The sequence below is a fragment of the Ursus arctos genome, unplaced genomic scaffold (assembly GCF_023065955.2).
Source record: "Ursus arctos isolate Adak ecotype North America unplaced genomic scaffold, UrsArc2.0 scaffold_19, whole genome shotgun sequence".
Lineage (NCBI taxonomy): Eukaryota > Metazoa > Chordata > Mammalia > Carnivora > Ursidae > Ursus > Ursus arctos.
In genome coordinates, this window is record NW_026622863.1 from 51379634 (window position 1) to 51401403 (window position 21770).

The window sequence follows — 21770 nt, forward strand, 5'->3', positions numbered from 1 at the left end:
CAGGTCACTGAGGTTCAGGGAAGTCACTTATCTGAGGTCCCAAGAGCAGCCCTGGGGAGGAGTGGGGCTCTGCAGCCTGACTTTATGCCCATATCTTTTCCACTGCCTGCAGGCTTGTTGGAGGCCTGTGCAATCATTTCACTAGGAATGTGTATCTCTCATCTCTGAGCTTTTCCCTATGTCTGTCAACTTTCTCTTGAGTCTCTCAGCCTTGGTCTCACTATAAGTGGCAGTCTCGTGTGTGTAGGTGTATCTGGGACTTTCTCAGAGATACTGACACAAGATCTCTGTTTCCCTGGCTCTCAACCTGCTGTTCTGAACCTCAGGTCTGTGTGACTCTGTTTACTTGTGACACAGAGGGAATGAATTCAAGACACAGGGAGAAACACAGGGAGAGATGGTGACAATGAGCAGTACAAAACAGTATGGCAGGTCAAACGGTTAACATCTGATGGGATCATCACAGAAAGAGAGGAAGACTGACACCCTGATTAAGAACATAGGCTGTGACATCCAGTTACAGACATGGACCCTGAAAGAGGGCCAGGGATACAGAACTGTGAGAGAAGGCCACAGAGAGCACTGACAGCAGGCTGGCAAGCACTGAGTCCAGGTGGATTCTGGGGTGACAGAAAGGGCAGACTCAACATGGTAACATTTTATTGTGGCCACTGTATGCCAGCCTTGTCTGAGTGCTCAGGCTCTGGGAAAATCAGATTGTTCTTGCCCTGCAGGGCGCTGGGGAGACAGTAATGTAGACCTATGTCAGGTCACAGGGTGGAGCATGGTGACTGCCTCCAGGAAGGCACCAGTCACAGTATATTCATTCAACAGACACTGGTCAGAGCCTGTTGCATCCTGTGCTATGGATATGGAGAATAAGGCACGGCCCCTGCTCTTGGAAGCTCACAGTGTCTTTGGGAAACAGATGGCAAGCTCTGCAAGCAGTAAATACATGTTAGGAAGTTACAGAGAAGTTAAGGAGGTGCTCTGGAAGCAGAGAAGGCAAGCTGAAGTCTGCTCAAGGAAGTAAGGGAGGCTTTGTGAGGGAGGGATATGTGAAACATCTGGTAGGCAAGAGGAGAGGAGGTTTCCAGGCACAGGTACAGAGGCACATAGGTGGAAAAATCATGGCTTCTTTAGGAACCACAAGTAGTTCCGTATGGCTGGTCTGTGGAAGGTGGGGCTACTACAGTACAAGATGAGGCTGGGGGCCAGGTCACACATGATCATGAATTGCAGGGAAGGAGTTTGACATATATTCCAAAGGGCAGTACTTTGAAACCATTTTCACATCACTGCACACACAGAAAAATGACAATATTCACATGCACATACAAGGGTACCTGGAGAGGTGGTTTGGGGCCAAGACTTATGTCGTGGCATACTTGTAACCCATTCAGGAAGCTTTGCCACAGAAGGTGATGCACTGGAGAGCTTTCCATTACGGCGTGACACAATCAGGTTTGGATTGTGAAAGGAGCTCCCTGGAGGCTGGTGTGGAGAATGAAACTGGGGGAGGTCAGGGGAGAGAATGAAGGGAGGAGACCCCAGCTGGTATCCAGATGAGAGGTGATGAGGGCTCACAGAAGGTGACAATGGTGAAGACGGATTAGAGGTGAGTTTTTGGTAAAACCAACAGGGCTGATGACTGGTGGGATGTAGAAGGAGAGGGCAAAGAGAAACAGGTGCTGGGCAAGCATCATGCTGAACCCATGATTAAGGAGAATGTGGGAGAGACTGAGGGCCTGGAGAAGGCCTCACAGAAGAGGCAACTTCACAGGCTGGCCTTGGAGTTAGACGTGAACAGGTGGAGTGAAAGAGGAGGTGTGAAGGCACAGAGGTGGGCATGGGATGGCATCCCTCCTGGGCTAAGCAGGAGAGGAAAAGGCAAGAAGAGCAGCTACATGGGAACACGAAGGTGGAACCTTTCTGCCCAGAGAATGCTGGGACCACTGAGTCCTGACAGAAACTTCACCCCAGTTGCCCTGGCTCTGAAGACCAATCCAAGTCCTCAGCTCAGCTGTCCTCTCTCTGAGATGGGCCTGAGTGGAGTATGGAGGGAAGCAGGATCCTTCTGGAAGCTTCTCCAGCTGGCCTGAATAGCTTTGTGTTCATCAGGCACCTCCATCTGGGTCTCCAAACACAGAGTTGTTCCCAGACAGCCCCAGAGTCTGCCCTGAAGCACCTTATCATTTTAGGGTACTCTTTATTCTTTTGAAACTTAGGGTTTCTCTTAGATGTTGAGCCTCTGAGGGTAAGTTGTTCTGTGTCCCAAGGGCTTTCTTTGGTTACTGCAGTACTGTGATGTGGATCCTCAGGTGAACCATGAGGGCTGAGCTGCGGCTAAAGGCCTTCCCACAGTCGCTGCACTTATACGGCTTCTCTCCTGTGTGGATCCTCTGGTGCTCAATGAGGGAGGAGCTCTGTGCAAAGGCCTTCGGACAAACCTTACACTGATATGGCTTCTCTCCAGAGTGGATTCTCAGGTGGCGGATCAGAGCTGAGCAGTCACTGAAGGCTCTCCCACAAGCGTCACACTTGTAGGGCTTCTCCCCAGTGTGGATGCGCTGGTGCTGAGTCAGGTGGGTGCTCTGGCTGAAGGCCTTCCCACACTCATCACACTCATAGGGCCTCTCCCCCGTGTGCACCCGCTGGTGCTGAGTGAGATGGGTACTGCGGCTGAACATTTTGCCACATTCCCCACACTTGTAGGGTTTTTCTCCAGTGTGGATCCTCTGATGCTGAGTCAGGTGGGTGACCCGGCTAAAGGCCTTCCCACATTCTTTACACTCATGGGGCTTTGCCCCTGTGTGGATGACTTGATGCTGGGCCAAGTGAGTGCTCCGGCTGAAGGCTTTCCCACACTCACTACAGGTGTAGGGTGTCTTCCGAGAATGGCTCTTCTGGTGTGTCTCGAGGGTTGAGGGACTCTGGAATGTTTTCCCACATTCGCCACACTTGGAAGACTTCTTCCCTGAGTATATGCATGGAGACTCTGTCCTATCACCATCCATTGGATCAAATTTCTCTTCTGGTGTCTTTTCCTGTGAGGTGAAATTTGGCCACACATTGGGACTATTCCCCAAGGCACCAGATACACAGCTGGGCTGGTCAGTGGGAACATCCTTGCGAGGCTCCGAAGTTGTCCTGAAATGCATCTCTTGGGGGACAGACTTTGTCCAGATTCCCCCTGAGAGTCCTGCCTGCCTCTCTGAGCTGCCCTCAGGTTCACAAGCATCACCAAAGGTGGGTCCCAGGGAAACACCTCCCAGAAGGGTTTCAGTGGTCCTGTCTAATGGCTCTGACTCTTCCAAATCACTCTGTTTGCAGCTTGCCTCTGAGAGCTTGGCTCCCGGGTCCCATCCTGAAACAATCCAAACCACAGCATCACCACTCTTTCCACACAGGGCTCCCCCCACTTGGCCTGGGTCCTGGTCTCACTCTATAAGGGGAGACATAGCCACTCCTGACATTTGGCCCCATTTCCAAAGGGAAGTTTCTCATTTGGTGTCCTGAGTGACAAAAGGCATAGGGCTGTCCTCCCACATCATCGAAAACTGGATCACAAGTTTCGATCCTCCCTCTCCCCAAACTCTCCATTCTTCAAGGCTGCAGATTTTAGCTCCAAGTGTCAGAAGGAAGACCCTGAGGTGGAACTGAACTGAAAGAGTGAAAGTGAGGGCAAGTAAGCAGGCATAGGGGTTTGTCCTTGCCAAGTGCCTGCGTACTCGCTCCTCCTGGGCAGGCTCCAGCTCTCAGTGCCTTCCCCCTGGACCTAGATGGCCTACTGAGTATTTTCTGCAGGTGCTCAGTAAATATTGGCTGAATGAGGGAATCAGTGCCAGATGCTGACAACTGTGCAGTTTTCTACAGTAGACTCTACCTTGAGCCCTAAGTAGACAACTACTGCTGAGGGAGTGTGGGTGACACGCCCACCTGGCCTCCCTAAGACCTCGGGAGGCCTGGGAGAGTGTGGTTAAAAGGTAGCTAGAGGGGTGCCCTGGGTGGCTTAATCATTAAGCGTCTGCCTTCAGCTCGGGTCATGATCTCAGGGAGCCTGCTTCTTCCTCTCCCACTCCCCCTGTTTGTGTTCCCTCTCTCGCTGGCTCTCTCTCTGTCAAATCAATCAATCAATCAATCTTAAAAAAAAAAAAGGTAGATAGAGACTGGGTTGTGTCTGAGGTAGTAGCATGCCTGAACTGACCTTTGAACTGAATGGACTCTTGATGGGTGCACAGGGCACCTAGGGACACTTAATAGCATCAAGTACTGGACAGATTCCAGGAAGAGATGGGGGCAGGCAAACAACTGCTTGAGTCCACAGTGGGGCCCCAACTCTGCCACTAGCCACCTCCAGGGCCTTAGGCAATCTTACTTTTCTGGCCCTGCTTCCCCACCTGTATGAGAGGGACACTGTACTGCTCCCCAGGGCTGCTGGTCATTCTTAGGCTCTTGTTATGTGCCAGTCTCCAAGTACATGGGTCGTTTCCATTGCCTCATTTCAGCTTCAATCTGCTCTCACAAGGACATACTGCAACAACTGCACTTCACACAAGGAAACTGAGGCCCAGCAGAAGGAAGGTCTTGAGTAACTGGTACAAGATCACACAGTTAGCTAGCGGCCAAGTTGAGATTTCAGCTGTAGATTTCAGCTTTCCTCCTCTAAGCCCACAGATGTCCTCCTGACTCCCCCGCCTTCGCAACCACATGCTTGGTCCCAGATCCCCCTTTCTTCCTCTATTCTAGAAACATCGCACCACCTGCTCTTCCCCGAATGCATTGGTCCATATCGTACCATTGGGCCTTCACCCCCACCATTCCCTCTGCCTGGACTGCCAGCTCCTTCTCCTTGTCTCACTGCCATATTGCCTTTCTCTGAAAACTTCGACCCTGCAGGAGGATGGGGCCACTGCCCCCCTCCTCCCTGTCCCTGTGACCTCCGGCTGGGCATAGCTGATGGGGCCAAGGGAAGGTACATGACCAACCTCTCCAGAAAGGCCTTTTTTCAAGTTGCTAGAAAAAAAAAATCATCCTAACAGCCACAGTTTCTTTTCCACTGTGTTTAATCTGTGCCAGGCACTGACACTGAGGTAGGTATTATGACTGCAATTACCATTTTATTGACAGGGAAACAGAGGCACAAGAAAGTCACATGACCAGGAGGAAGAAGAGCAGTGGTTAGATCTACCAAGCCTTGATCATATTTCTGTTCCTCCTACCCAGAGCACGCCTCCTCCCTGGTCCTGGCATACACACACTATCTGCTACCATCGCACCAGGCTGGGCCGGGCTGGGCCAGGCCAGGCCCTTCTGGGAGGAGCCTTCACTCCCTGCTCTTGACTGTCCTAGGGCTGTACCCTCCCTGCATCTTATAGGACCTCCCTGGGCTGTGACATTTGTGTGTGTACCCCAGAGCAACAGTGTCCACTCCAGCTAAGTACAGGTCTGACTCATCCAGATCCTAGAGGGCCAGCAGAGGGAGGATTCAGAGGGGACACATGGAGACACCTGGCATTTCTGTCACCCCCAACCCCACAGGCTTCCAGCCCCCAGCAGCCTGGTTTTCCTTGCTCATATTAGTCCCTGGGATCTGGTCAGCCAAAAGACAAGCACAAGACTCCAACCAGTTCGGTAGGCCTCAGCCCAGGAACCTTTTACTGTTTTCCCCTGGGGTTTCTACATTGGCAACACATGAGCCTGGGTTGCTGAGCCAACTTTGTCTCCAATGAGGATAGAAGCTACTTAAGAGTAAAGCTAGGGGTGCCTGGGTGGCTCAGTTGGTTAAGTGTCTGCCTTCAGCTCTGGTCATGATCTCAGGGTCCTGGGACTGAGTCCCCCCTCAGGCTACCTGCTCAGCGGTGAGTCTGCTTCTCCCTCTTCCTCTGCCCCTCCCTGCTGCTTCTGTGCATGCTCACTCTCTCAAAAAAAAAAAAAAAAAAAAAGTAAAAGCTAATGTAGGCCAACCCAACTGAGAAACAGAATCAGAAAAAAAGAGTCCTGATACCATCAACTGATCTCCTGGATATAGCCACAAAGCCTCCCTTCTTTGCTTCTTCAGTCAGTCTGAGCTGGGTTTTCAGTCATTGGCAATCGAAACAGATCTGCTTAGCACAGTGTGTGAGAGTTTGGGTGAGGTGCAAAGGTGACAACAAGCGTGTGCGTGAGCGACCCCAAGCCCAAAACCTTCACTCCCACATTCCAGTCCAGGCTCTGCCCCCAGTGTGCTGTGAACAGTTACCAGTTGCTCCCCCTCACCTCTCTTGTCGAGTGCCCGAGTCAGACCTTCCACCAGCATGGCAGCCTCCTCACCACTCTTGGGGAACTGGGCACCCACCCAGGACTGAATCTTGGGGGGCAGTGAGCCCAGGAACTGCTCCAGCACCAGCAGCTCCAGCATCTGCTCCTTGGAGTGTGCTTCGGGCTGTAGCCACTGGTGGCACAGTTCACGGAGCTGGGCCAGGGCCTCATGTGGGTTGGATGCCTCCTCATAGCAGAAGTGCCGGAAGCGAAGACGTGCAGCCTCAGGGTGGTCAGTGTGGCCACAGCTAGATTCCTGTATCTCAGAGAGGCTGGGCTCCTCATCCTCCACCTTCACGCGTAGGAAGCCATCCTGTTCCCAGGGCACTGGGCTCAGAGGGCTCTTGGGGAGGGCCATCAAGCAGCAGCACAAAAGGGAGGCACAGGGTGGCTGGAGTGTTGGAACTGGGTCTGCAGGAATGCCAGAACTTTGTCATCATGTGGAACTTGGGGCTCTGCTCATACCTGAGGAGCAGGGCAGATGCAGACTTGGGGGCCTGTAAGATGTGACTCATTCTCACAGAGACACAGATGCTCAAAAGCACCATTCTAAACGTTTGCACATAGTAACTCATTTAAAACTCACAACAAACTCAGGAGGAGGGAACTTCCTTTCCATTTTATGGATATGAAAACAGATACAAAGGAGGAGAAGATTTGCCCAAAGTTTCCCAGATACTGAAGGGATGGGGAGTTGCTGAGCTACAAACCAAGGAAGCCTGAGCCCATGGCTAGTCTGCTTCTCCCACACAGAACCAGGTCTCCCTCCTATCTCACACACACTCCCCAGGTGGCTACATGGTCATTCCCTCACTTTATTTGCTAATTATTTTGTAGCTTCTGAGATAGATACGTATATAATTGATGTTCAGACTTTCTTCCTCTCCTCTTTTCTAATACATGTACTTAATAAATTTCCTTCTAAACACAGCTTTAGCTGCACATCCACAAGTTTGATGTTGCATCTTCATGATCATTTAATGAGTTAAAAATATTTTCTAATTTCTGTTGTGATTTCTTCCAGACCCGTGGGTTATTTAGAAATCTGCTCTTTCATTTCCAAATAATTGGGGTTTTCTAGTGTCTTTTTATTGTTGATTTCCAGATTAAGACTGTTGTGCTCAGAAAATGTGCTTTAGTCAATTTCAGTCCTTTGAAATTTGCTGAGACTTGGTTTGTGACCCACCATAGTTAATTTTGGTCATTGTTCTTTATAAACTTAAAAATAATGCAAAAAATTAAAAACAGAACTACCATACAATCCACCAATTCCATTTCTGGGCATTTATCCGAAGAAAATGAAAACACTAACACTAAAGTGAAAAGATATATTCACCCCTATATTCATTGCAGTATTATTTATAATAGCCAAGTTACGGAAGCAACCTAAGTGTTCATCAATAGATGAATGGATAAAGAAGATGTGGTACATATATATAATGGAATATTACTCAGCCATAAAAAAGAATAAAATCTTGCTATTTATGACAACATGGGTGGACCCTGAGGGTATTATGCTAAGTGAAATAAGTCAGAGAAAGACAGATACCATTTGATTTCACTTACATGTGTAATCTAAAAAAACAGACAAATGGACATATAAAATAAAACTAGATTCATAGATTCAGAGAACAGACTGATGGCTGCCAGAGCAGAAGGGGGTTTGGGACAGGGTGAGAGGGATCAAGAGGTACAAACTTCCAGTTATAAAATAAATAGGTTATGGGGATGTAATGTATAGCAAACAGAATATAGATAATGATAGTGTATTAACTTTGTATGGTAAAGAAATGGTAACTAGACTTATTGTGATCATTTTATACTGTATATAACTGTTGAATCACTATGTTGTACAGCTGAAACCAATATAATATTGTATGTTAATTATACTTCAATTTAAAAAAGTGCAAAGCCTTCCTGGATAAATGATGAAAGATAAAGTAGATAAACAACTTCATCAAAATTAAAAACTTTCATGATTTGAAGGACACCATCAAGAAAGCAAAAAGGCAACCCACAAAATGACAGGAAATATTTGCAAATTATATATCTGATAAGGAACCCGTATGTAAACAACTCCATAATAAAAGACAAATAATCCAGTTAAAGAATGGGCAAAGGTTTTGACTAGACATTTCTTCAAAGAAGATATACAGAGAGCCAACAGGCAACATGAAAAGATGCTCAACATCATGGCTACCAGAGAAATGCAAATCAAACCCCCAATGAGATACCACTTTACACCCGCTAATATGGTTATAACCCAAAAGAGATAACAAATGTTGGCTGGCACTTGAGCCATGCCCTGAAGCACAGGGAGAAGCAAATGTTAGTAAAATAAGACCCCAATCCTGAAACCTTTCAGTGGCAGCTGGCAACTTCTGGCAAAACTGTGTTCTAGCCCCTAACTCCACCATGAAGCTCACTTGGACCTCTTGTCACCTTGTCCTTGCCATTATCCCCAACCCCATCTTTTCAGCCTTTGTCCCTGTTATTCTCATGTTCTAAAATCTCCCTCTGCACCTAATTTCTACTAGTCCTCCTGACTGCACTTTACCTGCCATCTTCTCCAAGAGCTGTCCAAGCACTTGGGAGCAAGCTAAGTATCCTGAGTGCCCTGGGTCTCTCTTTTCCCAGCTCTGGTTCTAACCACATTGCCCCAGAGAGACTGGGCATGCTGGAGCAACAGTGCCCAGGGCACGGCCTATGTCAAGTGCACAGTAAACGGGTGCTGAGCAAATGGAGGGACCAGGACAGGCTAAGCATGGTCACCCACAGATGTGAGGAATCACTGTACAAGGGAGGGGAAGAGGAATGGCAGGGATGACAATATATGCAGCAAGATTCCAAGCTCCCTTTTGTATCCCGGGAGCTCCTGTTCTGGAAAATCCCTGATGATGTCTGTGAGACACATGTACATGGGCCTGCCTTAGCCATCCCCCTAGGTCACATCAGGTCAAGGTCCCCAACCCATGAGTGTTTAACCAACTGAAGAGAGTGGTCCTTACGTGTAGCTGTCGTAATAACTGGCACCTACCTCAGAGGGTTGCTGTGAGGTTACGCAAGGCGAGCCATGACAAACGTCCAGTACAGGCCGGCGCACAGCAAACACGTGGTGAACAACCAATCTGTTGACTCCACAGCCTCCTGCCGGACTTAAGCACGCCGAAGGTGCTGGGGGACATATCCGCAACCGCAGACGGGTGACCGCTGTCAAACAACTCCAGCTGCAGACACGGCAAAGCACAAAGTCTCTATCACATACTTGGTAAACTCTCTGCAAATCACCCAAATTTCAGTAGGCCTGACAAAATCTTAGTCAATCCCATAGTCATACGCACACACCGTATCTCAGGCACAGTGTCAGCCATACCCCAGAATATACCGCGGCACACAAAATTTCTCGGTGTCATCCGCAGTCCAGTAATCACAGGCCGTCACAGCAGCGCCACCACACCCGAGCATTCGACAGTCATTCATCGTCTCCAAGCCGCCCTCTCAGCCCGTCAGACGGTGGATGCTCGCGGTCACACCTGAAATCACACGGCCAGCCCCACCCCCACCCCCACCCCCTCACTCATCACACAATACCCCTCGGAAGCTCAAACCACCATCTTCGTCAGCCACACACCCCATCAAGCCGTCAGCCAGAAACGCACACCCGCGATGTGGCGGCCGCTGAAGCACACTCAGGCTGCATCCCAGTCAGCCGGTCCCACATTCCGTCAGGGAGGTCTACACTCGGTTCGGGCGGCCGTCAGTCGGCCCTCCAGACGCGCCGCTCGTGGTCTGCGCCTCAGTCCCCATCGGCGGGGCGCACGCCTTGCACAGGCCGCAGCGAGCGCCGGCGGCTTCGGGGCCTGGAGCGTTCCTCTCCGGCCGCGACCCCAGCCCACCGCATCCTGACCCACCTCACCCGCGCGGCGCCGGCCACTTCCGTGAGCTCGCTCAGAGGCGCCAGCTCGCCTAGACCACGACTCCCAGAATGCGCCCCGCCATCCAGCGGGCTCGCCCGCTCGCCCGGACCACAATTCCCAGAATGCGCCTCGCGTCCAGCACGCGCGCCCGCTCGCCGGGACCACAATTCCCAGAATGCGCCTCGCTGTCCGGCAGGCGCGCCCTCTCGCCAGGAGCACAGGTCTCAGCCGGTCTCGCGTCTCAAACTCCACAACCCGCACGCCCCCCTCCCGTCCTCCTGGATTATAATCCCCAGAAGGCCACGCGTCGCCCCCTCCGGGGCACGCCCGGAGTTGTAGTCTGGGCGGGTAATGGGCAGAAGGCTGGCCCATTGCGGGGTTGTGGTGGCGGGGAATGGAGAGTTGGGCCAGGGGCCGTGCGGGAGGCGGAACCGTGCATGGTGCGTGGGGCTGAGGGGTGAGGGTGTCAGTGTGAGGGGTGTGCATCGTGTGTAGTGTGTGTTGGTTTTTGTGACCATATAGAGGTGATTCCACGTGTTTGTCCTGTGTGACTGTAGGTGCCCCAGAGGCTAGGTTGAGTGTGTCATTCTGTATTACCACGTGTGTGTGTGTGTGTGTGTGTGTGTGTGTGAGTGAGAGAGAGAGATCTGTTAAGTCACCATGTGTGATACTCCTGCAGCACAGTGTGGCTGTCGCCTTGTGTAATGGTGTCTGGTGCCGGTGCCCAGGAAGGCCTGATAGAGCAGGAAGGTCCCAGACTGTGTATGATTACTGTATGTTGCTGCCATGACTGTGACTGTGATCATGGATGTGATTGTGTAATAGTGTGGATGCTTGGATGTGCGATTATATGTGAGAACATGTCCTCTGTGTGTACATGTGGGTGTGTGAGAGAGTTTGAGCAGGAGACTCCACCTGGAGACCCAGGACAGGGAGTGTGGTGGCCCAGCCTGTGTGCGGATGAGGCTTTGAGGTTGCCCTGGCCCATGCTTATTGACCCTAGCCTGTGATCATGTCCCCTTCAGCTCATCAGACCTTTGCCTGCAGCCAGAATGAGCACCTTTTGCCTTCCACAGATACATACTGAGCAGTAAGGGCCAGTGCCGTTCCAGATGTGACACTGCAGTGAAGACGACAGGCACTGCCTGCCTCTATGGAGCTGATGTTATTGTTGGAGAGGCAGCCAGTAATCAAAGAAACAAAAATTGTTTCTGAGGAGTTGGCATCTCAACCGAGTCCTGAATAGAGGAAAGAGGCAGACTGTTTCAGTAGATGGAATGCAAATCCCAAGACCCCGAGGTGGGTATAGGCAAGGAGGCCCAGCTGGAGTGGATCGAGGGAAGGAGACAGCAAAGGATAGGGACAGAATGGGGAGGCTTATGGGGGCAGATGGTGTAGGGCTTATGGGCCATGTGTGGACTTTGATGTCTACCCTGAGAGAGGTGGGAGCCATAGAAAGCCTTTGAGCAGAGGACTGTGCTATGACTTAGCTCTTTGTAGGATTCCTGTGGCTGTTACAGGGGAAAACTGTTGGGGTGAGGGTAGAGGCAGGGAGACCTAGGAGGTGAATGCTCCTGGAATCCTGGGGAGCAGGGTGGGTCAGATCAGGATGGTGGAGGCAGAGGTGTTGACAAGTGGTCAGATATAGATCTGTTTTGAAGATGGAGCAGACAGGGTTGATGGGCTGAAGTGCAGCATCCAAGGGGAGAGCAAGGCTGGCTCAGGACCCTGAGAGTGTATTAGTTTGCTACAGCTGCCATAAAAAAAAATACCACAGACTGGGTGGTTTAAACAATACACATTTATTTTCTCACAATTCTTGATGCTGTTAAGTCCAGGATCAAAGTGTTGGCAGGGTTGGTTTCTCCTGAGGCGTCTCTTCTTGGTGTGTAGATGGCCATGTTCTTGCTCTGTCCTCACATGGCCTTTCCTTATTAGCATATCCCTGGTTTCTCTCCCTCCCAGTCACTGGGTTAGGGCCCACCTATATGACTTCATTTAATGTTAATTATCTCTTTAAAGGTTCTGTCTCGGGGCGCCTGGGTGGCACAGCGGTTAAGCGTCTGCCTTCGGCTCAGGGCGTGATCCCGGCGTTATGGGATCGAGCCCCACGTCAGGCTCCTCTGCTATGAGCCTGCTTCTTCCTCTTCCACTCCCCCTGCTTGTGTTCCCTCTCTCGCTGGCTGTCTCTATCTCTGTCAAATAAATAAATAAAATCTTTAAAAAAAAAAAAAAAGGTTCTGTCTCCAAATACAGTCACATTCTGGGATATACTGGGGGTTAGGTTAGGATGTTAACATGTGAATTTGGGCAGGACCCAGTTCAGCCTATAGTGGGATGAAGGGGCATTGGTATGAGTGTGGGGATACTTTCTGGGAGGCTTCTGAGGAGAGGGGAGAGAGGGCAACAGCTAGAGGAGACCCAGGTGCCAGGAAGTAACAAGCCTGGACTGACAGTAGGTGTGGGGTGACCTGGAAAGTCAATGGAAGCTTTCCTCAGGGCCTTCCTCTCTGTCCAGACTGGGAGTGTGTGCTGTTAGAACTGAGAGGAGTCCTGCCCATTCTATGACCTGAGGCCAGGGCATCCTTGGAGCTTAGCACAGATGGGAGCCCCAAGAAGAATTGCTGAAGAGTGAATGAATGAATGGCAGACTGACAATGTTCCCTTGCTTGAAGCTGCTTAACTGGATTCTCACTTACTTTCCATACCCACCATGGCCCTTCCACTCCATTACCCCAGAGTTTGGGAGACACCTTTTATGCTTATTCTGATTATTGGACCTCAGTGCTCTAGGCCTCTGGGTTTTCCTGAATACACTCTCGTCTCTTCCTTTCTGCCTCTCTTTCTCATCCTCTCCCCAGAATTCAAATCCCATCTTTTTCAGGGAGTATTCATTTTAATTTGGCAGTTGTATCATTCAGTTATTGCTCTGTAATGAATAGTTACAACAGTTCAGTGACCGACAGCAGTAAGCACTTATTTCTCTCATGAGTCTAAGAATTGGCTAATCTGGTCTGGGCTTGGCTCCAGGCTATAGGTTGGGCCCATCTCTGCTGCATTTGTCTTGTAAGGCTCATAGGGCAAATTTGTCTCACGGTGATGGCAGAGATGCCTGCAGGCTTGAGGTCTAGGCTCAGAACTAACTATTAGCAGTTCCACTCAGATTCTATTGGCCAAAGCAAGTCACATGGTCACACCCAAAGTCAAGGAAGAGGTATCCATGCTGCCTTTAGTGAGAAGAACCACAAATAATGGCCAAGGGTATGTACACAAGGAGGGGTGAAGAATTGAGCCAGTAATTCCATCCACTTCATCAATCCTTTTGATTTCTTTTCAGCTTAGAAAGTCAACAGTTAACATTTGTGAACTTGGTTTCTTTCAGATCAAGGAAGGTGACCACAGAGCATATTCAAAGACCTGCTGCAGTTCATCATGGGGGTAATAATGGAGGTCTTCAGAAAAGATATCTCATGGGGTTCTGCCTTCAAAGACATTGCCGCTCCGGAGGCCTACTCAGGGATCCAGAAGAGATCCTACTGAGGATCCTTTTCCAGGCAAGAAGAGGGCGGGAGATTCTTACTAAACTGACTTGGCTAGACTGTATAATGAAGGCCACAGGAGCTTGAGGTTTGAGGCCTCATCAAAAACTGCTCAGAAGAGCCTGACTGCAGTTTGGTCACAGAGAGGGTCTTGTGCAAGTGTGGGATGTTTTGTGAGGGTGTGTTCAGGTGCAGATGCACACCCCCCAAGGAGTGAAGTGAGAGCCTTGAGGGCCCATGGACTCCTTGCCTCCTGCCCCAGGACGGTCTGGCTGGGCCTGGATGCCCCGCCTCTGCATCCTGCAGCCAATGCCCCCAGCTCCCCAGCCCTGTGTGCAGCGTCTGGACAGCTCTTTACACACAGATGTTTGATATGAGACACACACAGGTGAGCCATCAGTAGTAATGGGCAAAGAAGCTGAAGACTGTCTGGCCTTATGGGAAGAATGAACTGCCCCAGGGACCTTCTGTGGATATGGCCCTGCTTCTGTGTGGTGCTGTGCCAGCCTCTGCCCTGACCATCAGATGCCAGAAAAGCTCAGGTGTTTCCCATCTGAAAGCCCGTGCCTCCACAACTGGCCCTCTCCACCCTCTCCCCCCGCCCCCGCCCCGCCCCGCCAGCCACGCTCCTGCAGGGCCATTCATGCTAGCTGTTGGCTGCACTTCTTTCTCGTCGCCCAACTGTGGCCAGTCTATGACCATCACTGACCTGCCTCAGGCTGAAGCTGCTTCCTGGTGGAACAACACTCACACTGGGCATATTCTTTCTCTACAAGTTAACATGTTAAATCCTCGCAGGGAGGGGGTCACCATCCCCATTTTACAGACGAGGAACATGAGGCAGAGAGTAAAGACCCAGAGCTCATCGCAGTAGTGCTGGACTTCAAACCCACGGAGCTAGATTTAGGCGGTTCTTAGGCCCGACCACCCCGTGGGAAGGAAGCAAACTGCTGAGGGCTGGCGCTATCACATCCCTCCTCGTCTCTCCACCTTACTGCCAAGACACGGTCCCTGTTTTCACAGAGGCTGAGTGAGTGGCCCGGGGCAAGCCTGCCCCGTCCATGCCATGTAGTGCCTCAGAGACTCACCAGCTGCCCAGCTCTCCTGCCTCTCAGCCTGGTCCCTGGGGCTCACATGGGACGCTCTCCTGAAGGTGCAGCCCCTGAGGCAGCCTTGTCCCTACAAAACCAAGCTGTCTCTTCTGGGAGAATCCTGAGTAACCCAACCGACACCGCCTCCAGTTGGCTGATGCCTCTTCTCTCTCGGGTGCTGCAGTAGTAGCTGTGGCAGCTGGCTGGGTGAGGAGGCCTCACTAGTCACCAGCTGTGCTGGGTCACTGTGCAGCAAAGAGTAGAACTCAGTAGACCTGGGGTGTCCAACCTGCACATTACAAAGAATGGATTGGCCCCTGAGATTGGCTCCTGAGAGAACCTCTAAGGCCCTGGAATATCCTACCTGGTAAGAGTGTCTTTCCTTACTGGGGGCCTTAGGCTTACACCAGACAGTCTGCATGATTTATGATGGGACCTGGAGTCACACTGTTATCAGGCTGATCTCTGAGATAGCTGGAGGCTCAGAAACGAAGGTCAGTCATGCAGGCACTCCATATCTATGTGGCCAACCCCCAGTAAATGCCACCAGGCTTGAGTCACTTTCCCTTGCTGCCAATACTCCATGTTGGAGTATTGTCACTCCTAGTGGGGAGTACTAAGGAGTCTGTATGACTACATTGGGGGAGGACAAACGGAAGCTTGTACTTGGATTTCAGTTTATGTACCTTCTATTTTTGTGGTTATATTTATATCCTTTTCACTGTAATAAACAATATCGCAGCCTTTTCTGAGTTCTAGGAGTCCTAGTGAGTCACTAAGCCTGAAGGTGGTCTTGGGGCTTCCTTGCAGTCATTCTGTATTGTCTCACTGGTTCACTCACTCATTCCCTCTCAGTTTTGGCCCTGCCACATGCCAGGGGATGGGTCTACAGAGGCACCTGAGGCAGGTGTGTGCTAAAGGGGCTCTGGGGGGGCGCCTGGGTGGTTGTCGTTAAGCATCTGCCTTTGGCTCAGGGCGTGATCCCAGAGTCCTGGGATCGAGCCCCACATCGGGCTCTCTGCTCTGCTGGGAGCCTGCTTCTTCCTCTCCCACTCCCCCTGCTTGTGTTCCCTCTCTTGATGTCTCTCTGTCAAATAAATAAATGAAATCTTTAAAAAATAAAAATAATAATAAAAAAAAAAATAAAGGGGCTCTGGGTCCAGGGTGGGCTCTAAATGAGGACATGGACAATGGCAGCACAATGTTCATCCTGCCGTGGGGGACATGAGGGGAGGACAGGCTGCTTCTGATTCAGCCAGTGAGGAGGTGCCCTGGAGCTGATGCTGAGGACAGGAGACCAAAACAAGCTGGGCTTGGACAATACAGGGATGACTAGAAATGAACCCGGAAAGATGGGCTATGGTGGGTGAGTGCAGGGGCTTCAAGGCCAGACCACAACCTGATGGTCACAGAGAACCCCTGAGTGAAGCTGTGCAGGAAAGTGAAAGGCTCACACCTGTGATGGAATAAAGGAATGGCTCCAGCAGGCGTGTAACCAACATCTGGACTGAGCAATGGATTCCCAGTCAGCCAGATGGCTCAACCTGCTTCTTCAGGTGGGACCCAATCACACTGCCATCTCCCAGTCTCAAGAGAACATTAAATTCTAGAGCTGCCTTTTTTTTTTTTTTTAAAGATTTTATTTATCCACTCAACAGAGAGACAGCCAGCGAGAGAGGGAACACAAGCAGGGGGAATGGGAGAAGAAGCAGGCTCCCAGCGGAGGAGCCTGACGTGGGGCTCGATCTCAGAACGCCAGGATCACGCCCTAAGCCAAAGGCAGACGCTTAACAACTGAGCCACCCAGGCGCCCCTAGAGTTGCCTCCTTAACGGTAAATACCCCCTTGCATATGCTGAAAGGGATGGAGGGACTGTTGTCACTCTGTCCCCATATGCTAACTCCAGTATTTTCATCCTGATGTGAGTGGCCTCTAGCTGGGGGCCTAAGGAAAGTGGTTTAATCTCTCGAAATCTCAGCTCCTTGGGGCACCTGGGTAGTTCAGTCAGTTAAGCGTCTGACTCTTGGTTTCAGCTCAGGTCATGGTCTCAGGGTCGTTAAGATCGGGCCCTGCGTCAGGTCCGTGTTCAGTATTGAGTCTGCTTGTGATTCTCTCTCCTCTACCCCTCCCCGCCTCAAATAGGAAAGTCTTTTTTTTTTTTTTTTTAAGATTTTTATTTATTTATTTGACAGAGAGAGACAGCCAGCGAGAGAGGGAACACAAGCAGGGGGAGTGGGAGAGGAAGAAGCAGGCTCATAGCGGAGGAGCCTAATGTGGGGCTCGATCCCATAACGCCGGGATCACGCCCTGAGCCAAAGGCAGACGCCTAACCGCTGTGCCACCCAGGCGCCCCTAAATAGGAAAGTCTTAAAAAAAAATCTCAGCTCCTTGTCTATGAAGTGGGGATAAAAATCTCTGCATCCTGGGGGTGCTGAGAGGATGAAATGGAATAATGTGTGTAAGTGATTACGAAGTGCTAAGGTCTTACATGAATGTCACTGGCTCAAGTGATTTTAATGAAGTCCTCATGCGGAAGGTGAAGAATGACACATAAAGTCTTTTTAAAGACTACAACTTTGGCGCCAGGGTGGCTCAGTCATTAAACATCTGCCTTCGGCTCACGTCATGATCTCAGGGTTCTGGGATCCAGCCCCATGCCGGGCTCCCTGCTCAGCGGGGAGCCTGCTTCTCCCTTTCCCACTCCCCCTGCCTGTGCTCTCTCTGTCAAATAAATAAAATAAAATAAATAAAATAAAATAAAGACTGTGACTTCGTGACACAGCACATTTCAGCATTACAAACCTTACTTTCTGACAGAGGAACAAAACAAAACCAGATGGCTTGAGTTAATACAAGGTACAAACAACTGAAAAAGCATCTTTTGAAATTATTTTTTTAAAGATTTCTTACCCATTTTAGAGGGAGCGAGTGCATGAGCAGGTGGTGGGGGCAGAGGGAGAGAGACAGGGAAGCAGACTCCCGGCTGCGGGGCTCATTCCCAGAACCCTGGGATCATGATCTGAGCCAAAACCAAGAGCTGGACGCTCAACCGACTGAGCTACCCAGCCGCCCCCAAAAAGCATCTTTTTAAGATTTTTTTTTTTTTTTTCATTTTTGCCTTGGCAAAAACTGAAATGAGCTCTGTTCCAGACCTGCTGAGACTATTCACACCTGTGGATCTCTCCGACCGCCTGGTAGACATCTGTGGGAACCTGTATGATGGCAAATGGAGGGGCTGTTGCTCCCCTTGAAGGCTCTGGCTTTCTCACCCAACCCAGTGACCCTGCAGAGAGGGCGTATGATGTGCAAGGGGGCTGCTCTGCACTGGCCTGGAGTTCCTGACACTCACAGGACCCTCTGCTGCATGAAGACTGCCACACCAAGGACAGATAGGTCTCTACCATGTTTGGCACACACCCAGTTCACTGATGGATGAGGACGAAACAGCTGAGGAGGGTTTCCTGATACTCACTGCACTCACATGGTGTCTCCTGGGAATGAATTTTCCGATGCTGGGCCAGAGATCTGCTTTGGCTGAAGACTTTCTCACATTTGTGACACTCAAAGGGCTTCTTTCCAGCGTGAACCCTCTGATGCAGAATGAGGGCCGCAGCCTTGCAGAAGGTTTTCTGGCACAGGCTGCATATGAAGGGCTTTGTGCCTGCGTGGACACGCTGGTGCTGCACGAGGTGTGTGCCACGGCTGAAGGCTTTGCTGCACACACTGCACACGTAGGGCCGCTCCCCCGTGTGCACCCGGTAGTGCTCAGTAAGGTGCGACATCTGGATGTAAGCCTTGCCGCACTCGTTGCACTTGTAGGGCTTCTCCCTGGTGTGTGTCCTGAGGTGGAGGGTGAGGGAGGAGCTCTGCATGAAGGCCCTTCCACAGTTGCCACACACAAAGGGCTTCTCCCCAGTGTGGATCCTCTCGTGCTGGGTGAGGAACTTGCTCTGGCTGAAGGTCTTCCCGCATTTTCCACACGTGTAGGGCCACTCGCCCGTATGCACCCGCTGGTGCAGGACAAGGGCTGAAGAATCGCCAAAGGGTTTCCTGCACTCACCACATACGAATGGCTTCTCGCTGCTGTGGATCTTGAGATGCTGGGTCAGGTAGGAGCCCTGGCTGAAGGTCTTCCCGCATTCTCTACACGCATAGGGCCGCTCGCCAGTGTGCATGCGCTGGTGTTTGGCCAGGGAGGAACTCTGGCTGAAAGCGCGGCCACAGTCCCCGCATGTATATGGCTTCTCACCTGTGTGTGTCCTCAGGTGCTTGCTGAGGGACGAGCTCTGGCTGAAGGCTTTCCCACACTCCTGGCATGCGTATGGCTTCTCTCCCGTGTGGCAGCGCTGGTGCTCAGCCAGCGAGGAGCTGAGGCTGAATGCCTTGCAGCACGTGCGGCACTCGTAAGGCCTTTCTCCCGTGTGGGTTCTGTGGTGGACCAGGAGGGCTGAGGAGTCAGCATAGGCTCTGCCGCACTCACCACAGGCGAATGGCTTCTCCCCAGTGTGGACTCGCTGGTACTGCACAAGGTGAGTGCTCTGGCTGAAGGCGCGCCCACACTCACCGCAGGCGAACGGCTTCTCGCCCGTGTGCACCCGCTGGTGTTTGGCCAGGGAGGAGTTCTCTCGGAAGCGCTTGCTGCAGTGGCCACACGCATAGGGCTTCTCGCCTGTGCGGATGCGCTGGTGCTTAACAAGGGACGAGTTCTTGCTGAAGGCCCGTCCACACTCACGACACGTGTACGGCTTCTCGCCAGTGTGGGTTCTCTGGTGTTGAACAAGACGTGTGCTCTGTCCAAAGCCCTTCCCATACTCCTCACACGTGTAGGGCTCCCGTTTATGGGGAATCTGTTGATAGCCCACAAGGCATGTGTTCTTGCCACAGGCATCTCCCCACCCACCACACACCAATGTGCCCCCGTCAGTGGGAGCTCCTTGTGGGTGACTAAGGTCTAAAAAAGGGCTGAGGCCTTCCACACACACACTCTCTTCTTGGCAGGGGTGCCCCTGATCTAGGACTGAAACGCAGGTGAGGCCCTTTTTGCCAATGTGGCTTGTGGGAGCTTGAGCCCTTGGAGGATTGCCCTGATGCTCAGTGAGGAATGGGTGCCAGGACAAAGTCCCTGCAAGGCTCCACCCTGAGCTCTTCTTCCCCTGGTTGAGTGTCGCTGCTTGGCACTGTCTCTCTGCCACCTGGCCTCCATGCTCTGTGACTTCTTTCTGGATGGTGTGCCAGAAATCCTGCCCTGTGAGTCCCATTCTCATCTGACCCTGAGGCAGAGTACCTTTCTCTAGAGGCAGCCATGCAGCTTGGGGCCCAGGCTCTGAGCCTGAAAAATAAGCAAAGAAACATGCTCAAGCCTTAACCTGAATGTGCACTGCCAATCTGAGGGGGATGGACAGAACCTCAGCAGCGAGACTGGAACAATGCAGACCTGCGGCTTTCAACAGGATTCCTGCAGCAGGACAGAAGAGTGAATGGATCAGGGTTCAGAAGACCACCGCAGGCTTGGTGATTCCCTAGGACTTCTAGGACTCGACAAAGAGCCATACTCATGGCTGTGACTGATTAGGCTAAGGACAACAGGCAAAATTCAGCAAAGGGAAAAGGCACAGGGACAGAATTCTCTCCCAGTGGAGTCACACAGAGTGCACCAAACCCCTCCAGCACTGGATTCTGACACATGAAGTGTAGTCTACAGTCTGTTAGAAACTCAGTGCCCAGGGTTTTACTGGGGGCTGGCCATGTATGCACCCACTGTATAGCATGTACCAAAATTCCAGACTCCCAGAAGGAAAGCAGGCATCCAGTATAAACCACATTGTTTGTACAAATGGTTTAGGTGCAGTCACTCGTATCATTTAAGGAATGGTGGGAATCCTCCCATAACCCAAGTTCCCAGACACCAGCCAAAGCCAACCCTGCACAGGCCTTTCCAAGAATGGTGGCCACAGGCCTGCTGTTAAGCCTCTTCTGCACGGTAGAGAAGGAAAGTGGTAGAATGGAACACAGAAAGCCACGGGCCAAGGCCATTGAAAGCCACCCCACTTGTCAGCTGCCATTGGGGCTGTTTTAAAACCACACCCTTACCGCAACAGGGCCTGGTCAACAAAATGGAAAACAGATACTCAAACAAAAACCTAGACATGAGTGTTCATAGAGCACTATTCCCCGAGGTTAGAAGCCAGATACAAAAAGACCACATGTAGTATGGCTTGTAACTATATGAAAAATAAATGAATTTATATGAATATATTTATATAAACTTCATTTATATGAAAGGTCAGAACAGGAAAATCATAGAGGCAGAAGGCTGATTAGCAGCTGTCAGTTCTGGGGAAGTGACCGCTAAATGACTGTCGGGCTTGTTTTCAGGCTCCCGCACTAGCTCTTTTCTGTTGCATGTATATTGCACCTCCTTGCCCAAGAGGAGAAATAAACTGATCTGAAGCATGGTGACTGGAGTTACAACACTGTATTGTATAGCTCAGGTTTCCTAAAGGAGATGATTGTAAGCGTTCTCAACACGGAAAAAACAGCGCAACTACGTGAGGTGATGGATATTAGCTTGACAGTGGTGATCATTTCATAATGTGTATGTATATCAAATACCATGTTGTACACTTTAAAAATATACAATTTTTGGGGCGCCTGGGTAGTGCAGTCATTAAAGCGTCTGCCTTCGGCTCAGGGCGTGATCCTGGCGTTCAGGGATCGAGTCCCACATCGGGCTCCTCTGCTGGGAGCCTGCTTCTTCCTCTCCCACTCCCCTGCTGTGTTCCCTCTCTCACTGGCTGTCTCTCTGTCACATAAATAAATAAAATCTTTAAAAAATATATATATATACAATTTTTATCTGTCAAGTATACCTCAAAAAAAGCTGGGGGGAAGAGGATTAATTTTTAAAAACACCTGATCTGGTA

General features: G+C 50.9%; 1 protein-coding gene and 1 long non-coding RNA gene across 9 annotated transcripts in view; one reads left to right on the top strand and one right to left on the bottom strand.

Moving 5' to 3' along the window:
* ZSCAN22 (zinc finger and SCAN domain containing 22) overlaps positions 1-10343 on the bottom strand; it is a 46477-nt gene extending 36134 nt beyond the window's left edge. The window contains exons 1-4 of one of the 6 annotated variants that reach the window (XM_026489435.4): positions 10212-10343; positions 9338-9527; positions 6259-6711; positions 644-3367 (exon numbers count right to left, since the gene is read on the bottom strand). In XM_026489435.4, the coding sequence (XP_026345220.2) occupies positions 2292-3367; positions 6259-6658 (1476 nt within the window). In that variant the 5' untranslated portion in view covers positions 6659-6711; positions 9338-9527; positions 10212-10343 and the 3' untranslated portion in view covers positions 644-2291. Of the gene's footprint in view, positions 1-643; positions 3368-6258; positions 9528-9931 lie in introns of those variants that run through there. The other 5 variants (XM_026489437.4, XM_057313906.1, XM_026489433.4 and 2 more) reach the window with 5 other exon arrangements.
* Positions 10344-10390: 47 nt separating this feature from the next.
* Positions 10391-21300, top strand: LOC113248043 (uncharacterized). Of its 3 annotated transcripts, XR_008960030.1 has the most exons (4): positions 10418-10657; positions 11294-11516; positions 13600-15214; positions 17998-21300. It is a non-coding gene; the product is annotated as an uncharacterized LOC113248043 (long non-coding RNA). The 3 variants fall into 3 exon arrangements; XR_003313437.4 differs by lacking the exon at positions 17998-21300 and having other exon boundaries at positions 10391-10657; positions 13600-15597; XR_007190994.2 differs by lacking the exons at positions 13600-15214; positions 17998-21300 and adding an exon at positions 12240-12415.
* Positions 21301-21770: the final 470 nt, after the last annotated feature.